This window comes from Bolinopsis microptera, chromosome 1 (assembly GCF_026151205.1).
Source record: "Bolinopsis microptera isolate Bmic1 chromosome 1, MBARI_Bmic_1.0, whole genome shotgun sequence".
In the NCBI taxonomy this organism is placed as follows: Eukaryota; Metazoa; Ctenophora; class Tentaculata; order Lobata; family Bolinopsidae; genus Bolinopsis; species Bolinopsis microptera.
Window position 1 is genome coordinate 15,675,936 of NC_087072.1, and position 17,596 is coordinate 15,693,531.

General features: G+C 38.9%; 3 protein-coding genes across 10 annotated transcripts in view; 1 reads left to right on the plus strand and 2 right to left on the minus strand.

Annotated features, from left to right (window-relative positions):
• Window positions 1-10,722, plus strand: part of LOC134825960 (HEAT repeat-containing protein 1-like) — a 60,185-nt gene extending 49,463 nt beyond the window's left edge. The window contains exons 18-24 of one of the 2 annotated variants that reach the window (XM_063838171.1): window positions 11-128; window positions 648-777; window positions 3,772-3,946; window positions 4,190-4,274; window positions 8,798-8,915; window positions 10,069-10,231; window positions 10,387-10,722. In XM_063838171.1, coding sequence (XP_063694241.1) covers window positions 11-128; window positions 648-777; window positions 3,772-3,946; window positions 4,190-4,274; window positions 8,798-8,915; window positions 10,069-10,231; window positions 10,387-10,584 — 987 coding nt within the window. In that variant the 3' untranslated portion in view covers window positions 10,585-10,722. The remainder of the gene's footprint in view (window positions 1-10; window positions 129-647; window positions 778-3,771; window positions 3,947-4,189; window positions 4,275-8,797; window positions 8,916-10,068; window positions 10,232-10,386) is intronic. The other variant, XM_063838170.1, reaches the window with a different exon arrangement.
• Window positions 4,266-7,680, minus strand: LOC134825961 (ATP-dependent lipid A-core flippase-like). Its single transcript, XM_063838172.1, has 3 exons — window positions 7,493-7,680; window positions 7,237-7,355; window positions 4,266-7,043 (listed from the first exon to the last, which is right to left on the minus strand). The coding sequence occupies exons 1-3, from the start codon at window positions 7,551-7,553 to the stop codon at window positions 4,512-4,514; spliced, it is 2,712 nt and encodes a 903-aa protein (XP_063694242.1). The 5' UTR covers window positions 7,554-7,680; the 3' UTR covers window positions 4,266-4,511.
• Window positions 10,723-11,010: 288 nt separating the features above from the next.
• LOC134825962 (ankyrin repeat and protein kinase domain-containing protein 1-like) overlaps window positions 11,011-17,596 on the minus strand; it is a 31,898-nt gene continuing 25,312 nt past the window's right edge. For 5 of the 7 annotated variants that reach the window (XM_063838173.1, XM_063838179.1, XM_063838178.1 and 2 more), the window contains exons 2-6: window positions 16,505-16,643; window positions 16,160-16,299; window positions 15,865-15,968; window positions 11,836-11,914; window positions 11,402-11,686 (exon numbers count right to left, since the gene is read on the minus strand). In XM_063838173.1, coding sequence (XP_063694243.1) covers window positions 11,499-11,686; window positions 11,836-11,914; window positions 15,865-15,968; window positions 16,160-16,299; window positions 16,505-16,643 — 650 coding nt within the window. In that variant the 3' untranslated portion in view covers window positions 11,402-11,498. Of the gene's footprint in view, window positions 11,687-11,835; window positions 11,915-15,864; window positions 15,969-16,159; window positions 16,300-16,504; window positions 16,644-17,347; window positions 17,405-17,596 lie in introns of all 7 variants that reach the window. The other 2 variants (XM_063838174.1, XM_063838177.1) reach the window with 2 other exon arrangements.

Here is a 17,596-nt window from a genome sequence, read left to right on the forward strand (position 1 = left end):
ATTATTTCAGGTTTACAGTGATAATTTATCAAAACTGAGTGCTGAAATTGGGGGTGGAATTAAGTTAAGGGTCCTTCTTCCTGCTGTGATAAACGCAATCGACACACTACTCGACTCATCTGCTCATGGTGAATATATTATGTTGAAATGATAAAACAATCCCAACAATATATGAAATATTTATCATTATATTATTATCAAAAGAGAAAAATATTATCATTCGAGAAGGATACAAAACCTTGTTATATTCATTACTATTAGTTTATAGCTATACTAGGCCAGCGAATTAGCATAGACTGTTTAAATGGTTAATTATTAATTAATTATCATCAATAATGATATTTGTTGGCTCTCCACCCATTTGGGCCTTGTCATGGCAAAAAAGGCGGGCTTTAATAATTTGATTGCCCATTTATCTCCTACATCCACGTAATATAACTGTGGAATTGGATTAAACATAAGTATGAAGCTTATAAACATAGCCTATAAGCATAGTGGATGTCAAAACTAATTGTATAGGTTACCAGATTAGGCTACTCAATGCTTATCGAAATTGAAACGCCAAAAGAAATTATCAATTACTACGTATGATCAAAGGGGCGCACTAAAACATATTTAATTTTAATTGTCTGTAACATCAACTTCAGACCTGCGCGCAGTAACGGACACGCTGAGGAAGTGTATTGAGCAGAACGTGACTCATGACATCAAGAACCAAGTTACTGATATCAACACCATCTTCGTGAAGTTACTATCCTACAGGGATACAACCACCAGGTCAGTTAGGGGGAGTGAGAGTAGTTACTATCCTACAGGGATACAACCACCAGGTCAGTTAGGGGGAGTGAGAGTAGTTACTATCCTACAGAGATACAACCACCAGGTTAGTTAGGGGGAGTGAGAGTAGTTACTGTCCTACAGAGATACAACCACCAGGTCAGTAAGGGGGAGTGAGAGTAGTTACTATCCTACAGAGATACAACCACCAGGTTAGTTAGGGGGAGTGAGAGTAGTTGCTATCCTACAGAGATACAACCACCAGGTCAGTTAGGGTGAGTGAGAGTAGTTACTATCCTACAGGGATACAACCACCAGGTTAGTTAGGGGGAGTGAGAGTAGTTGCTATCCTACAGGGATACAACCACCAGGTCAGTAAGGGGGAGTGAGAGTAGTTACTATCCTACAGAGATACAACCACCAGGTTAGTTAGGGGGAGTGAGAGTAGTTGCTATCCTACAGGGATACAACCACCAGGTTAGTTAGGGGGAGTGAGAGTAGTTGCTATCCTACAGGGATACAACCACCAGGTTAGTTAGGGGGAGTGAGAGTAGTTACTATCCTACAGAGATACAACCACCAGGTTAGTTAGGGGGAGTGAGAGTAGTTGCTATCCTACAGGGATACAACCACCAGGTCAGTTAGGGTGAGTGAGAGTAGTTACTATCCTACAGAGATACAACCACCAGGTCAGTTAGGGTGAGTGAGAGTAGTTACTATCCTACAGGGATACAACCACCAGGTTAGTTAGGGGGATTGAGAGTAGTTACTATCCTACAGGGATACAACCACCAGGTCAGTAAGGGGGAGTGAGAGTAGTTACTATCCTACAGAGATACAACCACCAGGTTAGTTAGGGGGAGTGAGAGTAGTTGCTATCCTACAGGGATACAACCACCAGGTTAGTTAGGGTGAGTGAGAGTAGCTACTATCCTACAGGGATACAACCACCAGGTTAGTTAGGGGGAGTGAGAGTAGTTGCTATCCTACAGAGATACAACCACCAGGTCAGTTAGGGGGAGTAAGAGTAGTTGCTATCCTACAGGGATACAACCACCAGGTCAGTAAGGGGGAGTGAGAGTAGTTACTATCCTACAGAGATACAACCACCAGGTTAGTTAGGGGGAGTGAGAGTAGTTGCTATCCTACAGAGATACAACCACCAGGTTAGTTAGGGGGAGTGAGAGTAGTTACTATCCTACAGAGATACAACCACCAGGTCAGTAAGGGGGAGTGAGAGTAGTTACTATCCTACAGAGATACAACCACCAGGTTAGTTAGGGGGAGTGAGAGTAGTTGCTATCCTACAGGGATACAACCACCAGGTTAGTTAGGGTGAGTGAGAGTAGCTACTATCCTACAGGGATACAACCACCAGGTTAGTTAGGGGGAGTGAGAGTAGTTGCTATCCTACAGAGATACAACCACCAGGTCAGTTAGGGGGAGTGAGAGTAGTTGCTATCCTACAGAGATACAACCACCAGGTCAGTAAGGGGGAGTGAGAGTAGTTACTATCCTACAGAGATACAACCACCAGGTTAGTTAGGGGGAGTGAGAGTAGTTACTATCCTACAGGGATACAACCACCAGGTCAGTAAGGGGGAGTGAGAGTAGTTACTATCCTACAGAGATACAACCACCAGGTTAGTTAGGGGGAGTGAGAGTAGTTGCTATCCTACAGAGATACAACCACCAGGTTAGTTAGGGGGAGTGAGAGTAGTTACTATCCTACAGAGATACAACCACCAGGTCAGTAAGGGGGAGTGAGAGTAGTTACTATCCTACAGAGATACAACCACCAGGTTAGTTAGGGGGAGTGAGAGTAGTTGCTATCCTACAGGGATACAACCACCAGGTTAGTTAGGGTGAGTGAGAGTAGCTACTATCCTACAGGGATACAACCACCAGGTTAGTTAGGGGGAGTGAGAGTAGTTGCTATCCTACAGAGATACAACCACCAGGTCAGTTAGGGGGAGTGAGAGTAGTTGCTATCCTACAGAGATACAACCACCAGGTCAGTAAGGGGGAGTGAGAGTAGTTACTATCCTACAGAGATACAACCACCAGGTTAGTTAGGGGGAGTGAGAGTAGTTACTATCCTACAGGGATACAACCACCAGGTCAGTAAGGGGGAGTGAGAGTAGTTACTATCCTACAGAGATACAACCACCAGGTTAGTTAGGGGGAGTGAGAGTAGTTGCTATCCTACAGGGATACAACCACCAGGTTAGTTAGGGTGAGTGAGAGTAGCTACTATCCTACAGGGATACAACCACCAGGTTAGTTAGGGGGAGTGAGAGTAGTTGCTATCCTACAGAGATACAACCACCAGGTCAGTTAGGGGGAGTGAGAGTAGTTGCTATCCTACAGGGATACAACCACCAGGTCAGTAAGGGGGAGTGAGAGTAGTTACTATCCTACAGAGATACAACCACCAGGTTAGTTAGGGGGAGTGAGAGTAGTTGCTATCCTACAGAGATACAACCACCAGGTTAGTTAGGGGGAGTGAGAGTAGTTACTATCCTACAGAGATACTACCACCAGGTCAGTAAGGGGGAGTGAGAGTAGTTACTATCCTACAGAGATACAACCACCAGGTTAGTTAGGGGGAGTGAGAGTAGTTACTATCCTACAGAGATACAACCACCAGGTCAGTAAGGGGGAGTGAGAGTAGTTACTATCCTACAGAGATACAACCACCAGGTTAGTTAGGGGGAGTGAGAGTAGTTGCTATCCTACAGGGATACAACCACCAGGTTAGTTAGGGGGAGTGAGAGTAGTTACTATCCTACAGGGATACAACCACCAGGTCAGTTAGGGGGAGTGAGAGTAGTTACTATCCTACAGAGATACAACCACCAGGTCAGTTAGGGGGAGTGAGAGTAGTTGTTAAAACACACCCCCTTCTTAAACATGATCAAACATTTTACCGAAAAAAATATTCATAATCGTTTTTTAAAAAGATGTATATCTTTAATGACGCCCCCCTTTCAGCTTCACTCAAGAAACGGAGGACGAGGTAATATCATGTTTTGTTGGGCTGGTGTACAAGCTAACTGAGAAGGAGTTCCTTCCTCTGCTAGTGAGATTACTCGAGTGGTCTAACGGGTCTCTGGAGAGGAGCATTACTTTCTACAACCTTTCTGCTCATCTCTCAGATAAACTTCAGGTCGGTCAACTCTCCTCCATTACACCGTACACTATTAAATTGCTGTTATCCCGGGAATTTGTCTTAACTATCTTTCGACTTCTTAATATGACAGGCATTTTTTCGTAATACTTTGAATGTATGGAATCCTTGTGTTATTATAATACATGATAGGACGAGGAATGAGGATTCATACCTTTTTGACCTACTGTATAGTAATAACATAGTAATACTGCATGTACTTTAATAACGTATTATTGACAGGGACTGTTTTTATTGTTTAGTGGTTCGATCTACCTCAATCTTGTGGAAAAGCTTCAACAATGCAAACCTCCTGTTCAAACCGAAGGTAAGATTAAGCATTTGAACATTCTCTGCATTTTTCGTTAATAATACAATTACGAAATCTTTGCTTATTGCTACTAAAACTAAAATAATAATTTATGAAGTCTAACATGAAAATAATCCCATCAATAACAATTATCACCTGTAGCTCAACACTCAACAGCAATAAATCAACAGCTACTACAAATTATAACATCACTATAAATTATATTAATATTAACTAAACTTGATTATCTTAATATTATTCTCCACTTGGGCCAAAGTTATTCTCATCCAACTCAAAATTTCCTATCAAGGGATCGGCAATTTCATTATTTTGCAACGACTGCCCTCTGTCAACTCTCACCTCATCGATAGGCCGACCGTTTTTCAGCTGACTAGACTGTCTTATAAATGTCTCTGATGCCCTTCTCATTAACCGTATCATGTCCACCTCTGACCTGGTATTTTGCTTCATAATCTTACAAGTATCCTCCACCAGCTGCTTGGACACTAAGTTAGCATAGTAGTTCCTCAACCCCATCAGCTCATCATGTGTACCTCTCTCCTTTACCTCCCCATCCTTTAAACAGATAATCTCATCTGCGTGCCGTATTGTGCTCAGTCTGTGGGCTATCACTATGGTTGTTTTCCCTGCCATTAACTTATCCAGTGCTTCCTGGACATCTCTCTCGTTCTGTGCATCCAGGGCTGAGGTTGCCTCGTCCAATATCAAGATCTCTGGATCTCTCATCGCTGCTCTGGCTATGGCTATCCTCTGTTTTTGTCCTCCTGAAAGCTGTAAACCACGTGCTCCTGCAAACGTCTCCATTCCACTACGAAACTTGTTAATAAAATCACAATTTGCTAACTCAGCCGCGTTTTTAATTCTGCTATTGGTGACTTGATCTGGAAATACTGCACCGTAGGAGATGTTATCCATTAGGGTGGTGCTCATAAGGTTGGGGTTCTGACTCACAATCGCCATCTTCCCATGCAGCTCTGCCAAATTAAAGTTCCTGATATCCTTGCCACCAATAGTTACCTTGCCTTGTTGTGGGTCGTATAGTCTCATTAATAGCTTGGCAATCGTTGTCTTACCACTGCCAGAATCACCCACGATTGCTGTCATCTTCTTGCGCTGGATTTTCAGGTTTAACCCTGAAAAAACTTTCTCACCGATCCGGGTGGGGTACCCAAAGTTAACATTTTCAAACTGTATATCCTCCTCCAGTGAACCTACTGTATCTTTGCCGGAAACCACCTCAGAAGGTGTTGACATGAACTCCACATAATTTTCTACCTTTGATAAGTCTTCTTCAAAAAGCTCTATTTGAGAGTTTAGACACGTAAACTGATGTTGAAACCTATCAAACAAGATGTAAAATATCATGAACTCTCCGGGCCTAAAAACAGATTCCACGGCTGTTGCTTCGTAAGCAATCATTAAAGCTAACAAAAGATATTTAAAAGCATGTTCAACAAATTCATTCTGGATTCTATTGAGCACAAGCTTCAGTTCACATGAAATCCAGCTACTTTCTGCCACTTTCTGTTCCTTGATGTGAAGTTTCTCTTGGGAGAATTGCTTTACAGTCGATACCATGTCCAGAGCCTCGTTAATAAGATCCTCTGCAGAAGAAGCTAGTTTAGTCCGACAACGCTGTAACCTCATCGCCTCCCTCTTTCCTGGCATAAGATAGAGAATGTTAAAAAGTATTGTGAATAAAACTACAGCTCCTCCGATTTGAAGGTTCTTTTTCACCATGTAGACTCCACTCGCAAATATTCCCAGAAGATGGGCCAAAGCGTAGGGGAAATTCCAACTTATCAAACGGGAGACAGAATGAATGTTGCTATTATTATTCAGATCAGCTAGAGTGTGAGAGTCATGATATCCTTGGTGCAAGAACAGCGCTTTCTCCAGAGATTTCGTCCTCAAAGCTCCCATAATTCCGTACAGTCCGCGAATGTGAATATAAACATTTCCAAGGTACACTAACCGCTCTAACAGTACCATCAACACAAAACTAACCAACATTGACTTGATATAATCGAACCTGCTGTCCTGATTACACTCCAAAAAGGTTCGACAGAGAGTGTTAGCATAGATATTCTGGTTGATAACTGTAGTGTTGTCGGACAAAGTTGAGATGATATTCCCAGTTAAGTTTAAAATCTCTAATTCCAGAACTTTGCTGCATATGACCATCACGGTTACAACAATCATTCTAATCGTGTCTCGTTTGGTTAGGAGAGCTTTAGAGACTGCTGAGAGGACAGCTGGTATTGATAGTTTGGTAGTGTGCTCCTTCATGTTGAGGTATATCCCCCTTTCCTCGGCTACTGAGATCAGGTGGGCTGTCATATTAGCAGATCCGGTCTTGTTAAGGATAACGTTCTGTTTGGTATCAAGATACAGCGCCCCGCGCCCTGCCTTCATACTACACCTGGCAATGATCTCCTTCCACCAGTTTGCTGCTTCTTGTCGGTCCGAGAACTCTTTAATTTCCACATCCTCCTCCTTAGTACCCAGATAGATCACATTAAACCAATCTTTATCAGCCGTACTCTCCTCACCACAAGGCTGCTGCTCAAACCCGATTAACTTGCCAGACTTTATCTTCAACGAAAGTATCTCCATCCCATCATCAGCTGTTATTGTGGTCCGTTTGTGTTTGGGTGTTCTCGAGCACACAGGCTCGAAGGAGAAGGTCCTGCCTCGGCTGGTCTCCAGTTCTAGTGCTGCTCCTGCCCATCTCCTGTTCTCCAGTGTTTCGTGTGTTACTCGTGCCTGATTTGGATGTAGTTCTGTTTTAGAAAGTGTCCGCAACACATCAAATTAAGTTGCTCAATACTGTCGAATACTATGTGTTGCTAGCGGAAAATTTCAATAGGTCAATCAGAAATTATATTCTGTATTCTTTAACCGGAATATTAATTATGAGAGCCCATAGAAATAAAACAGTAAAATAAAATTTGCATACCAAATATTCATTTTCGGAGAAAACGATTGTCTTTCCGCGAGATTTCCCCCCTCCTAGACCATAGGACCACACGCTGTCATCATCGTATGTAATTATGATACTGTCAATTACTTTTACACCTGCACATATTTATGCGTTATGATCATCCCGTACGCGTAAATCATTTTCTCGGCAATTTGGAAAAATGGAAATCTAACAAACAATGAATTTAATGAATTGACAAGCAAGCATTTAACGTAACACACAGAGTGCAAACCTTGAACTTCTATTTTTCTGATCCGATACTCCGCTTTAATTTTGGTGACTTTGTTCTCCATGATTGATATAAGCTATGACCTCTGTACTGATTCATGAACTTCGACGAACTTGCTCGATGCAAACAACATAAAGGATATGAACCCCCTTCTGAACTTTGAAGATATATAAGTGAATATTGATCAAAGTGAGATATTAATCTCGGATTATATTTCAAAGGCACGTAGTAACATACGTGAGATCACGTAAAATAAACGATTTCTAATCCAATCATGGAATTATATCTGGGAAATAAATTGAATTGCAGCTAATCTTGAGTACAGAGACCATTAAGACGATTGGAATATTTGTGGAATGTGGACCCCCTTCCTAAAAATGTATACATTTGACAGGCCCTGATTTCAACACCTAGCCACTTTTACCGACCCGCATCTCAGGGTGTATTTTATGGACGGCCACAAGAATACATGAAAGTGACGACAAAACAATTGGACACGTATCAGCAGAGAACCGAGATTAGTCAGGCTATGTTCTAAGTGATTCCAGATAATCGCGATGATATCATTACGTAAGGATTCTGCTGGCATAAACAGTAATATTGTAACTCAATTGTCAGTTTCACACTAAGTAAGGGTGTAAAGCACATATCAAATATCCAGACAGATGTACAGGGAAGGTAAATGGTAATGATAATAATTACTTAATTATCATGTACCCTAACACCTAATTCTAAAACTTGTGTACTATTGCATGTACTGTACATATTGCACCGATTAGGGATAAACGTGTCATCAAAGCCCGTGCCTATTTACTGTCCACGTTAAATTTTAAAAAGCCGAATTTCCTAGATTTTCATTAAAAAGTTGTTGTTCTATTAATACTGGTCTAAAAAGGAGCTGAAAGACTCCACATAGCTACACCCAAGGGCTCAATATATACACTCAAAATATATACACTTATACAATGCAAACACTAAAAATAGGAGAGAAGTACAACAGACCTCCGGAGTCCCTAAGTTTAACAGGGTATCGAAACTGCCAGATTTCGCACAAGCTCATTACTGCAGTCATTTCATGCGGTGTATACATACGATTCTTTATTTATATCAAGTGTCTCTTTATTTATATCAAGTGTCTCGTAATTTACCTATATCAAGTGTCTCTAATTTTATATCAAGTGCACAACAAATTGGATTTTCCCGTACTTTATCCCCCTTCATCATTTAGAGTTGAATTTAACGAGCGAGCTACCAATTTACTATAGCTACTACTATATTTTCGTAATTGTATCACCTTTTTTCCCGCAGAGTTTACAAGCAAGAAAGTCAAGTTATCCTCTGGATCTGATCTGGCTATGTACACACTAAAAACCCTTTACAACATGCTGAGATATGACACTGCTCATGGCTTCATAACTGCTGACAGGTGAACTTGTTTGGACCACTTACTGCTTACACCACTAACACTGTTCTTTACACTTATTATAGAACAATAGAAATACGTGCATTATACGATGAAGACACGCACATTGCGCGGCTTTTAATTGATATGCTAATTGCATTGCAATGTTAATTGCATGGTCATGTTAATTGTTAATAGTGTTGTAACGATGTTCATAGCTAGGTGTTGGGGTCGATTACCAATTTATTGGTTATCCTGATATTTTATATTATGGCCTGGGTTTTTTATCATAGTAATGAGAACGTCCATGAATCAGACGTGGGCGCCGCCGAAAATGCTGCAGCGGCGGCGTGAGGCCGTATTTCACTCGGCGGCGGCGGCGTATCGGCGGCTGGAACCAATTTTTTGGCAACATAGTCATTGTACCACTGACTGACATCTTATAAGCTAATGTACACTTTGTATGCTAAGGTTCATTTCAAAATTGAATGACGATTTGAAAGAGCAACTATTTATACTCTGTTCAGCAACAAGCAAATATTTGGCTACGATAACGGCACAACTGATGTTACGAAATGTAGTTTCAAATTCTTTCGCGTCGCGTGTCATTCATTTTTTTAACTGTTTAGGCAAAAATTTGACATTCGGCGCGCCGATCGAAATTTATCAGCGGCGGCGGCGTGTCGAATTTATCGGCGGCGGCGGCGTACCGGCGGCGGCGCCCACGTCTGCCATGAATGTAATTTCTTTAAAAATGCGCATATAATACGCCAACAACCATCGTATTCAAAATACGTGAAAAATACGGCAAAAACGGCTAGCACAAGAAGTATAACGTCAGTACATTATGAGCTGTTATCGTTAATATCAAAACTTTATGTTTTCACCCTCTATATTATATCAATATTATTACATGCACGTGCAGTGCATAATAGGAATTGTGATCGTAACTTCCAGTACGTTCATAAGCAATTAGCATTTTCACTTTAATCGGCTTATATCCGTCATTACTTTCTCAAACTATTTTACGTAAAATACGCCCCCACTTTTAAAAGTACGTTAAAATACCTATCCTTTCTCCCGGAACATTACAGATACTGTGGTTATTGTATTGAGCCCACTACATTTCGTCCCGCTTTGACACTAACACACTGATAATGTTAACAATGTACCGCAGGTTTGACACTCTGTTACCAGTCCTGCTCGATCTGATCACCCTGCCAGATATCACCCACCTCACACCCGCACTAGCTCACCTCCCCATCGCTGCTAACTCTGATAGGCTCTGGAAACAGTTCAACTTTCAAATACTCAACCAGTCCAAGTCTCTGCTGCCAACGGTATGTGTTTTGTGTTTTAGACATTTTAATTGGCTGTAACAATAAGTTTTGTACGTGTGCATTGTTCTTTGAATTTAGCTTGATTTGCACTGAAGATTCTGAAGAATTCGGGAGATGAACAGAAGACATTCCAAATAATTGATTTTAACTTTAAGGTACGACAAAATGTTGTTTCAATCTACAAAGAGTTCATCATAAAGCTGGGACAGGACTACGGTGTCCTTCTGCCAGACTCGCTGCCCTTCATCGCCGAACTTCTGGAAGATTCTGATCCGACAGTCGAGGAGATAACTCACCAGATAGTGAAGACAATAGAAGATATAACTGGAGAATCTATGGATCAGTACTTGTAGAGAAAGATCTGGTGAATTGAAGCATTCTGGTAATCTTGCAAGAAGATCGAAGGTTGCTCCTTAATTTATAATCTAACTTATTTCTTTTAAAATTGTTTGTCATTAATCGTGTTCGGTTTTGAAATAAAACAGTTTATTAGCTGCCATACATTTTTGACTCTACAAATTACAAATTGCAAGATCACCATGTCCTTTATATCTGAATAAAATTCAATATCAATTGATATTCTCAAAACTCATGCAATTTTAAATATAAAACGAGGCAAATTTTAAAGAAATCAATAACAAAAAAAGTGGTAATAGTTAGTATTTGGCAATTTCTACAGTAAAATTTTCGGCAAACTTGATAACGTCAAGAACAAAACTAACCTTGCAGATACTTTAAAAAGTGCATCTTGACACGCCAATAAATATGTTATTCAAATATCTGCTCTGTTTTAAATATCTTAAAATGTTCTATTCAACAGCTTAACATGTCTTTCAAAGCATCGGCTGCTTGAAAATTACCAAAAAATCGAGTAATAAAATATTGCATTTTTTTTCAACGACCCATTTTTCTAAAATGCAGTGAGCAGTTTGGCCATCTCCTTGTCGCCTTTAGATCATCCTATTCCTTCATCTTATCTTTCAGATTAAAATCTAATTTAATTGATTAATTGGTCAATTACAGTCATGAGCCCAAATCTTGCGAATCCGCAGTGGTTAATGTGACAAGAACAGTAAAAACAAGACAATTCCATAGCACTATGTTCAGTAACACTTCAAGTTCACTCCAATAATACTTCAAGTTCACTTCAATTCCTTCAAGTTTACGTCGACACTAGAGTGATTCGCTTTTAGTTCGTTAGTTTGTTAGGTCTATCCGGGCTACCCCATCTGTAAATATGGCTGGTGGTCTTCAGTGTTTTGTTCCATCATTTCAGACACCTGCTGTCCGTGGAGAGTAAGTGTTGGATGTCTGCATTGGGATGTTGGTCCAGCATCTGGAGGGCTGTGTGCTTGTTCTTGTTCTCTGCCTCCAGCTTCAGGTTCTTCTGTTTCAGCAGCAGCTTTACCATGTTAACGTTGTTCTTGGCTACTGCTATGTGCAGTGGACTGAACCCTGGTTGGAATATGGTCATTAGGAAGTTGCTTCTAATTCCAGGGGTTTAGTGTGCACACTCTAACTCTATGTGCATTCTAACTTTATGTGCATTCTTAACGATTCTGTAGAATTTGGAACGAGAACAGATTAGATTTGCATATATTTACCTGATGCACTCTGCATGTTCGTGTCAGCCCCTTTGTTAAGCAGCATCTCAGCTGCATTAAGACAACCATACGTCACTGCCTGGAAGTGGAGTTAGAGTATGAATTGTAGCCTTAAAGTATATGGGAGGGAAGCGTTCCATCATAATTTCATGCAATACACAATTACATAAAGACTCCATTTAATTATATAATGGGGCATATGGAACTCTGCCAACATGTGACACATTCTTGAGTTCTTCAGAAATATATGTAGAAATACAGTGTTACAGTGAATAGTTACGCGGCCTCTTTGAGTTTAAGACTATACACTAAATAGTTTTCATGTACTTGTTAACGGGTCCTTCTCTTGTAGTTTTGGGAACAACGGAAAACAACAGTTTAGGAGAAGTGGTTTAAAATAAAAACTAAAAACTAACTTTTACAACACAAAACATATGTATTTATATTACCTACCTTGCAGGTCTTATTAACTATTTTAACGTCACACTAAAGTTAGTGCTCGAGCTGACCGGGGTTAAATGAGGCTTAGTCCACCTGCTATGGTCATGTGGCCTAGGTCACATGACTTACAACCAATGGACGGCTGCCCCACCTATTGTTGGACCAATCGTAAAATTCTCGAATATTCTGCACCCATATTTTAGAACGGCAATGTTTACAGGTCACGATTGACCGGTCACAATTGATGAACCACCTGTTCCCATGTTACTATCATCTAATCCTATAACCTAACATACCTCCCTTTTTTAAGATAATTTTATTTATGTTTTGGATGTTTCGTGCTTGAAGAATAAAATTATCAAATGAATCGTTACAACATGTATTTTACAATGCAATAAAAATTTAGTCTTAACACATTTTTTCTATTTATGAAAACATATCTCTAGAGCTCATAGTCAAAGATTATTTTTTAAATTTAAGTTTCTAGTAAACATAAATAATTGGCTGTACTTCCTTTTCGAACTTTTCTTTCTTTTAATATTGACAATCTGGAAATTGGTAAATGTGTACAGTCAACCATTTTAAAAATATATCAACTATTAATATATCAACATTAATATATCAACAATAATAAAACTCATCTAAAATTCTACTCTCAGTCTCTTTTTGTCCATGAATTGTCCATCATTCTCCTCCCTCCTCAAAACATTAACAATCATTTAAATCAAAGAACTAATTCTGAGAGTAAGTTAACATAATATCAGTTTAGCTAACATTTTTTTATTATTTCTGTATATAAAATCTTTTTTTCTAATTTTCTTAGTTTTCTTTTGATCATAACTGCATTCGCGATTAAAGCTATTTAGTGTTAAACGAAATTTGCGTTATTAGAATTTCACATATTTCAACAATAAAAAATCATATTATCAGAACTGCTGGCCATTAGTTTCCTATTGATGCCAGTGCATCGATAGAAATCTAACTGCAGGCCCAGGGATGGCCGGCACAAAACACGTGTGGTAATCACTTTGCTGTTTTACGGCTTCTGATTACCACAACTTGCTAACCCTTGAACCTGTACATATTTAAATCTAAAATTAATCTTGATTCTGAAATTTTTCTCTTAGGTACAGCTACCACTAAACGGGTAATCTGATCAATATTATATCTCATTATTTAGGCAGGCTGCTTTAGCTTTATTTTCATCGGCAGCTTTTGCCGATGTCAATTTTTGGCATCAGTGGAAATAACAATTTGAATAACCAAGTTAGGCCAACACAAAATTTTCAAAATGTACAGCCAGCTTCGTTACACAATGAAGTTGACATGATGCAAAATAATTCGCAACATAACTACTTATTTGCTTAAAAATTACTTAAATTTCAATAACAATATATATGTTCTCCTGTGCCACCTTCTAATCATACGTTGAACGTTGCATCTAGTTTAACCACGCAAGACAATCGACAAAGTCAAACATGCTCACACTGTTTCGAGTCAACTAATTTTCAACTGCGAGTTCCACTGACAAATCAGCATTTTTTTAAAACATCAAACGAACTCTGATATCGATCAGACATTTTCAAATGCGCTGATGCCGACGACAGTCGGGGGCAAGTCAGAGGCTTAACGACAGAGGTCTGAGGCCTCCGAACCTGTCAGAAGTGCTTATTATAAAATTATAATACAGTCATCATTTATATCGTATTCTTTGTATTATAATGGGTCTTAATAAGTGGTCTCGACTGCCTAGGCGTCAAACCTTGGCATTCGGTAGTTTTCCTCTGGCCCGGGATCAGCTGACCCTAGGGACCAGATGATAAAGGTGTAGAAACTATGTGTATCTACAAATCTTTCAAGGTTGTATTTACAAGAGTTGTATTTATAAGAGACAGGGCTTGTTGTGCAAGGGAAGAAAAGCGGGAGAAACCATTGCAAATTATACAATTAAATATTATAAACCTAGCAAAAAGAATTTCCAATAATCTTACTCTATTACCAATGTTTATTACATTCTACAATACGATACACGATAATTATATGCCGTATTAAACAAGAAACAGGGCTTGCAGAGCAAGAGAAGGAAAACAAGAGAAAACTAACAACAACTGCAACAATTGTATATCACAAAGTCTTTATTATTATTATTATTTATAATTTAATTATCCTTATTAAGGAAGTTGTACTAGTATTGCCTCCCGGGCAGAAATAGAAGAGAAAAGCACGTTTCTCGTCACTGTTTCGAAAAGATGATTCGTGTGTTTTCCTGGACGAAAACAACCAAAAGAAACTGCCAAGAATGGACAGAAGAAGAAATGTCAGCGAGGGACAAAGATGTCTTCAATAACTACCAATTTTGGGGATATTCTTGTTATCAATAAAGCAGATATGTGTTCAGAGACGAGCACAATAGATACCACAGAGCGGATATGTATAGAGAGTGAGTTAAAACTCAACATACAAGATTGATTACGTATTGTTTGATAATAAAGCATCTCATGAGATTGATAAAGTAATTCAAGACATTCGAAGAAGTGGGACTCAGAGTGGGACTTGGAGCCACCAACGGGCTTCTGCAAGTTCTTATTAAGAACTTTTTAAATTGTAAGATAATAACTATCTTTATATATTTATTTTCATTTTAAAGCTTACGATTTATTATAATTAAATTATTATAATTACGAACAATTAAAATCCTGAAAAGCTTAATGGTAATTATACCGATTTGTAATTGTACGTTCAGTATTAACGACTAACGTGTCGTAAAGTAGAGCATGCACTACTGTATAAATCCTTACTACTCAGAAGCCTTGGCCTTGGCCTACGAGTGCAATTCCAGATTTAACGGCTCTGCTCTAACTTGCTGTCAATACCTACCGATAAGTTTCACATTATTTCAAAAATATATTCTTAGTTAAAGGTTAACAAAATATTCTGAATGATACTAGAGGAAAAAATTGGTTATAACTTGCTCTTAAACTTAATATTACATTCAATTACGTTCACATTGAGTTTACAGTGTAAAGTCACTTTACACGTCTATTCCTAATTTCGAATTAGGAAAATATTCCGATGAATTTTTAAAACTTAATTTCTGATAGATAACTCGGAATCATATCAATAACGTATTCTAATCCTGGTACACTCACACTCACTTGCACAGTCACATGTTCATGAGGTAAAACTTACAACACTCTATGGTGTTACATTTAAAAATAAACTCTCAATCTCTAAACTTAAAGGTATGAAGTTCTCAACCATGAACCACCTGTTCCCATGTTACTATCATCTAATCCTATAACCTAACATACTTTTAACTGGAAATGTTTCGAGGCCCTCTTTGACGAATGATTTCCGTTTATTAGTATAGAACGGTTCAAGAGAGTCATTCATCGATGACAGTTAGTACATACTCTAGACTGAAGGGTTCAACCGCTAGAGGCCGTGAAAACAACGTGAAAACAACGTTGTATCAAATATCAAGAATTCCAATTTAAAATATACTCTTTCTGACTCTGACTGCTTTTTGTATGTAAATATTATGCTCAAGAAAGAAGGAGTAAACATGCTGATAACCAAGAAACTTACCTTGATTAACGGTGTCTCTCCATGACCATCCAAACCGTTTATTTCGGCCTTCTCTTTTATGAGAACTTTCACTATATCCGTCTTGCCAGTCATGGCGGCATAACCTGGAAACATTACACTTATTATCATGGTGACTGTAATAGCAATCACTAGATAGTAACTATTTTGAGTTATCTGAGTAAATATAAATTTAATGTTCTCATTTGACTCTTGGGATCACGTGATATAGAGTTGTTCAAGGGCCGGTATCCGGATAATGAGAGCGGTGGTAGTTTTGAGAAGTGGAAACACTCACTGAGGGGTGTGTGGCCACTCCGGGCCTTCTCGTTGATTTTCAGTTGTTTGTGTTCCAGCAGCAACTTGGTGATGTCCTTGTACCCACAGTCAATTGCTATCATTATTGGGGGGTCTGATTTGTAGTCTGCCGTCTTCACACTGAGGGTATGCATAGTAAAGAAAAATCTCTCTGGCAGCGTTTGGATCCAAAATTGTTTGATATCATCGCCTATAACTATCATTGACAGAGGTCTGAGGTGGACAATTTCTTCAAGTGCTATAAAGGAACTAAAATAATCAGTACATTATAAGATCCCAGTGCAAGACAAAATATAAAATTATGAACAATATAATTTATAAATACCTGGCTCCATAAGCGATAGACTTCTCAATGCCCCTCATATCTCTATTCTTGATGTGTTCTATAAGTTTCTGTTCTGTCTTGCTGTTGTTATTGAATCGGCCGCCAGAGTTTGAGTTAAAAACCGCTGGGGCATCACCAGCTGAAACATAATGTAGTTAGACTTCACACCAAATATTTTTGTTTCATTTTACAACCGTGCTGTACCCAGAATATAATTGGCAATTTACCTGTTACCGCTTACCAGTTACCACCTTAAATTTTACCCCAAGTTGAATTTTCCATGTCGGGCAAAACTTTCCAAAGTTAAAACTTGTGGTCAAACTCCTGCAGTATTGCTTGCCAGCATTTTAACATGACAACATTTGAACTCGTTAAAGAGTCCGATGTCACCCATAAGAACTTAGAACATTTTTGACGTTTTACAACAGCAATTTTTACAGCCTTATTCAAATTGTTATTAAAATCAATTAGTGAATTTACAACACCTTTTTCATGTCTATCATGAACAAAGATAAAGTATTAAGTAATGTGATAATATCATCTCAGTTGACATTGACAATTACAATAATTAAAGTTAATTTTATACCCAAGCACTTCTAAAACACATCACGTAAACAGTTCTAAAATATTCTTGCACGGAACAGCATGTTCCTCTCAGTCAGCAGATATAGCAGCAATTTATGTTAATCCTTCATTCAATTGTGTTTTTCAAATATCTCATTGAATCAGCACCATATGTTTGGCAAAATGCCATATCTGAGAGGCAAATCTTGCAGCGACAGGTTTCTGGAAAGGATTTGCTGATAGCATTATAGCCGTTGTGGTAGCCGTTGTTACACTTACAGTGACCAGAGGCAGTTGTAACAAATACTCGAGGTGTTTCAATGTTTGGACACGCAGCTGCAATGGTTTACCGTCAGCTTTAACAACTCACGTTTATACCACGTGAAAGGCCGGATTTTAAGTAATCCTGACCGTTTCAAACGCAATATGTGAAGGGCTTTGGTTACATGTAAACATAAACCATAAAATTAAGTAGAAAAATCAGTTGATTTTAAATTTGTAACGATCTATTTTATGATCAAAGAATTG

Excerpts from the sequence above, each read along its gene's own strand:
- LOC134825961 (XM_063838172.1), bottom strand. The coding sequence starts at position 7,553 with ATGGAGAACAAAGTCACCAAAATTAAAGCGGAGTATCGGATCAGAAAA. Across the intron at positions 7,356-7,492 it reads CAGAAAAATAGAAGTTCAAG|GTGTAAAAGTAATTGACAGT; the intron begins GTTTGCACTCTG and ends AAATATGTGCAG. Across the intron at positions 7,044-7,236 it reads TCTCCGAAAATGAATATTTG|GCACGAGTAACACACGAAAC; the intron begins GTATGCAAATTT and ends CATCCAAATCAG.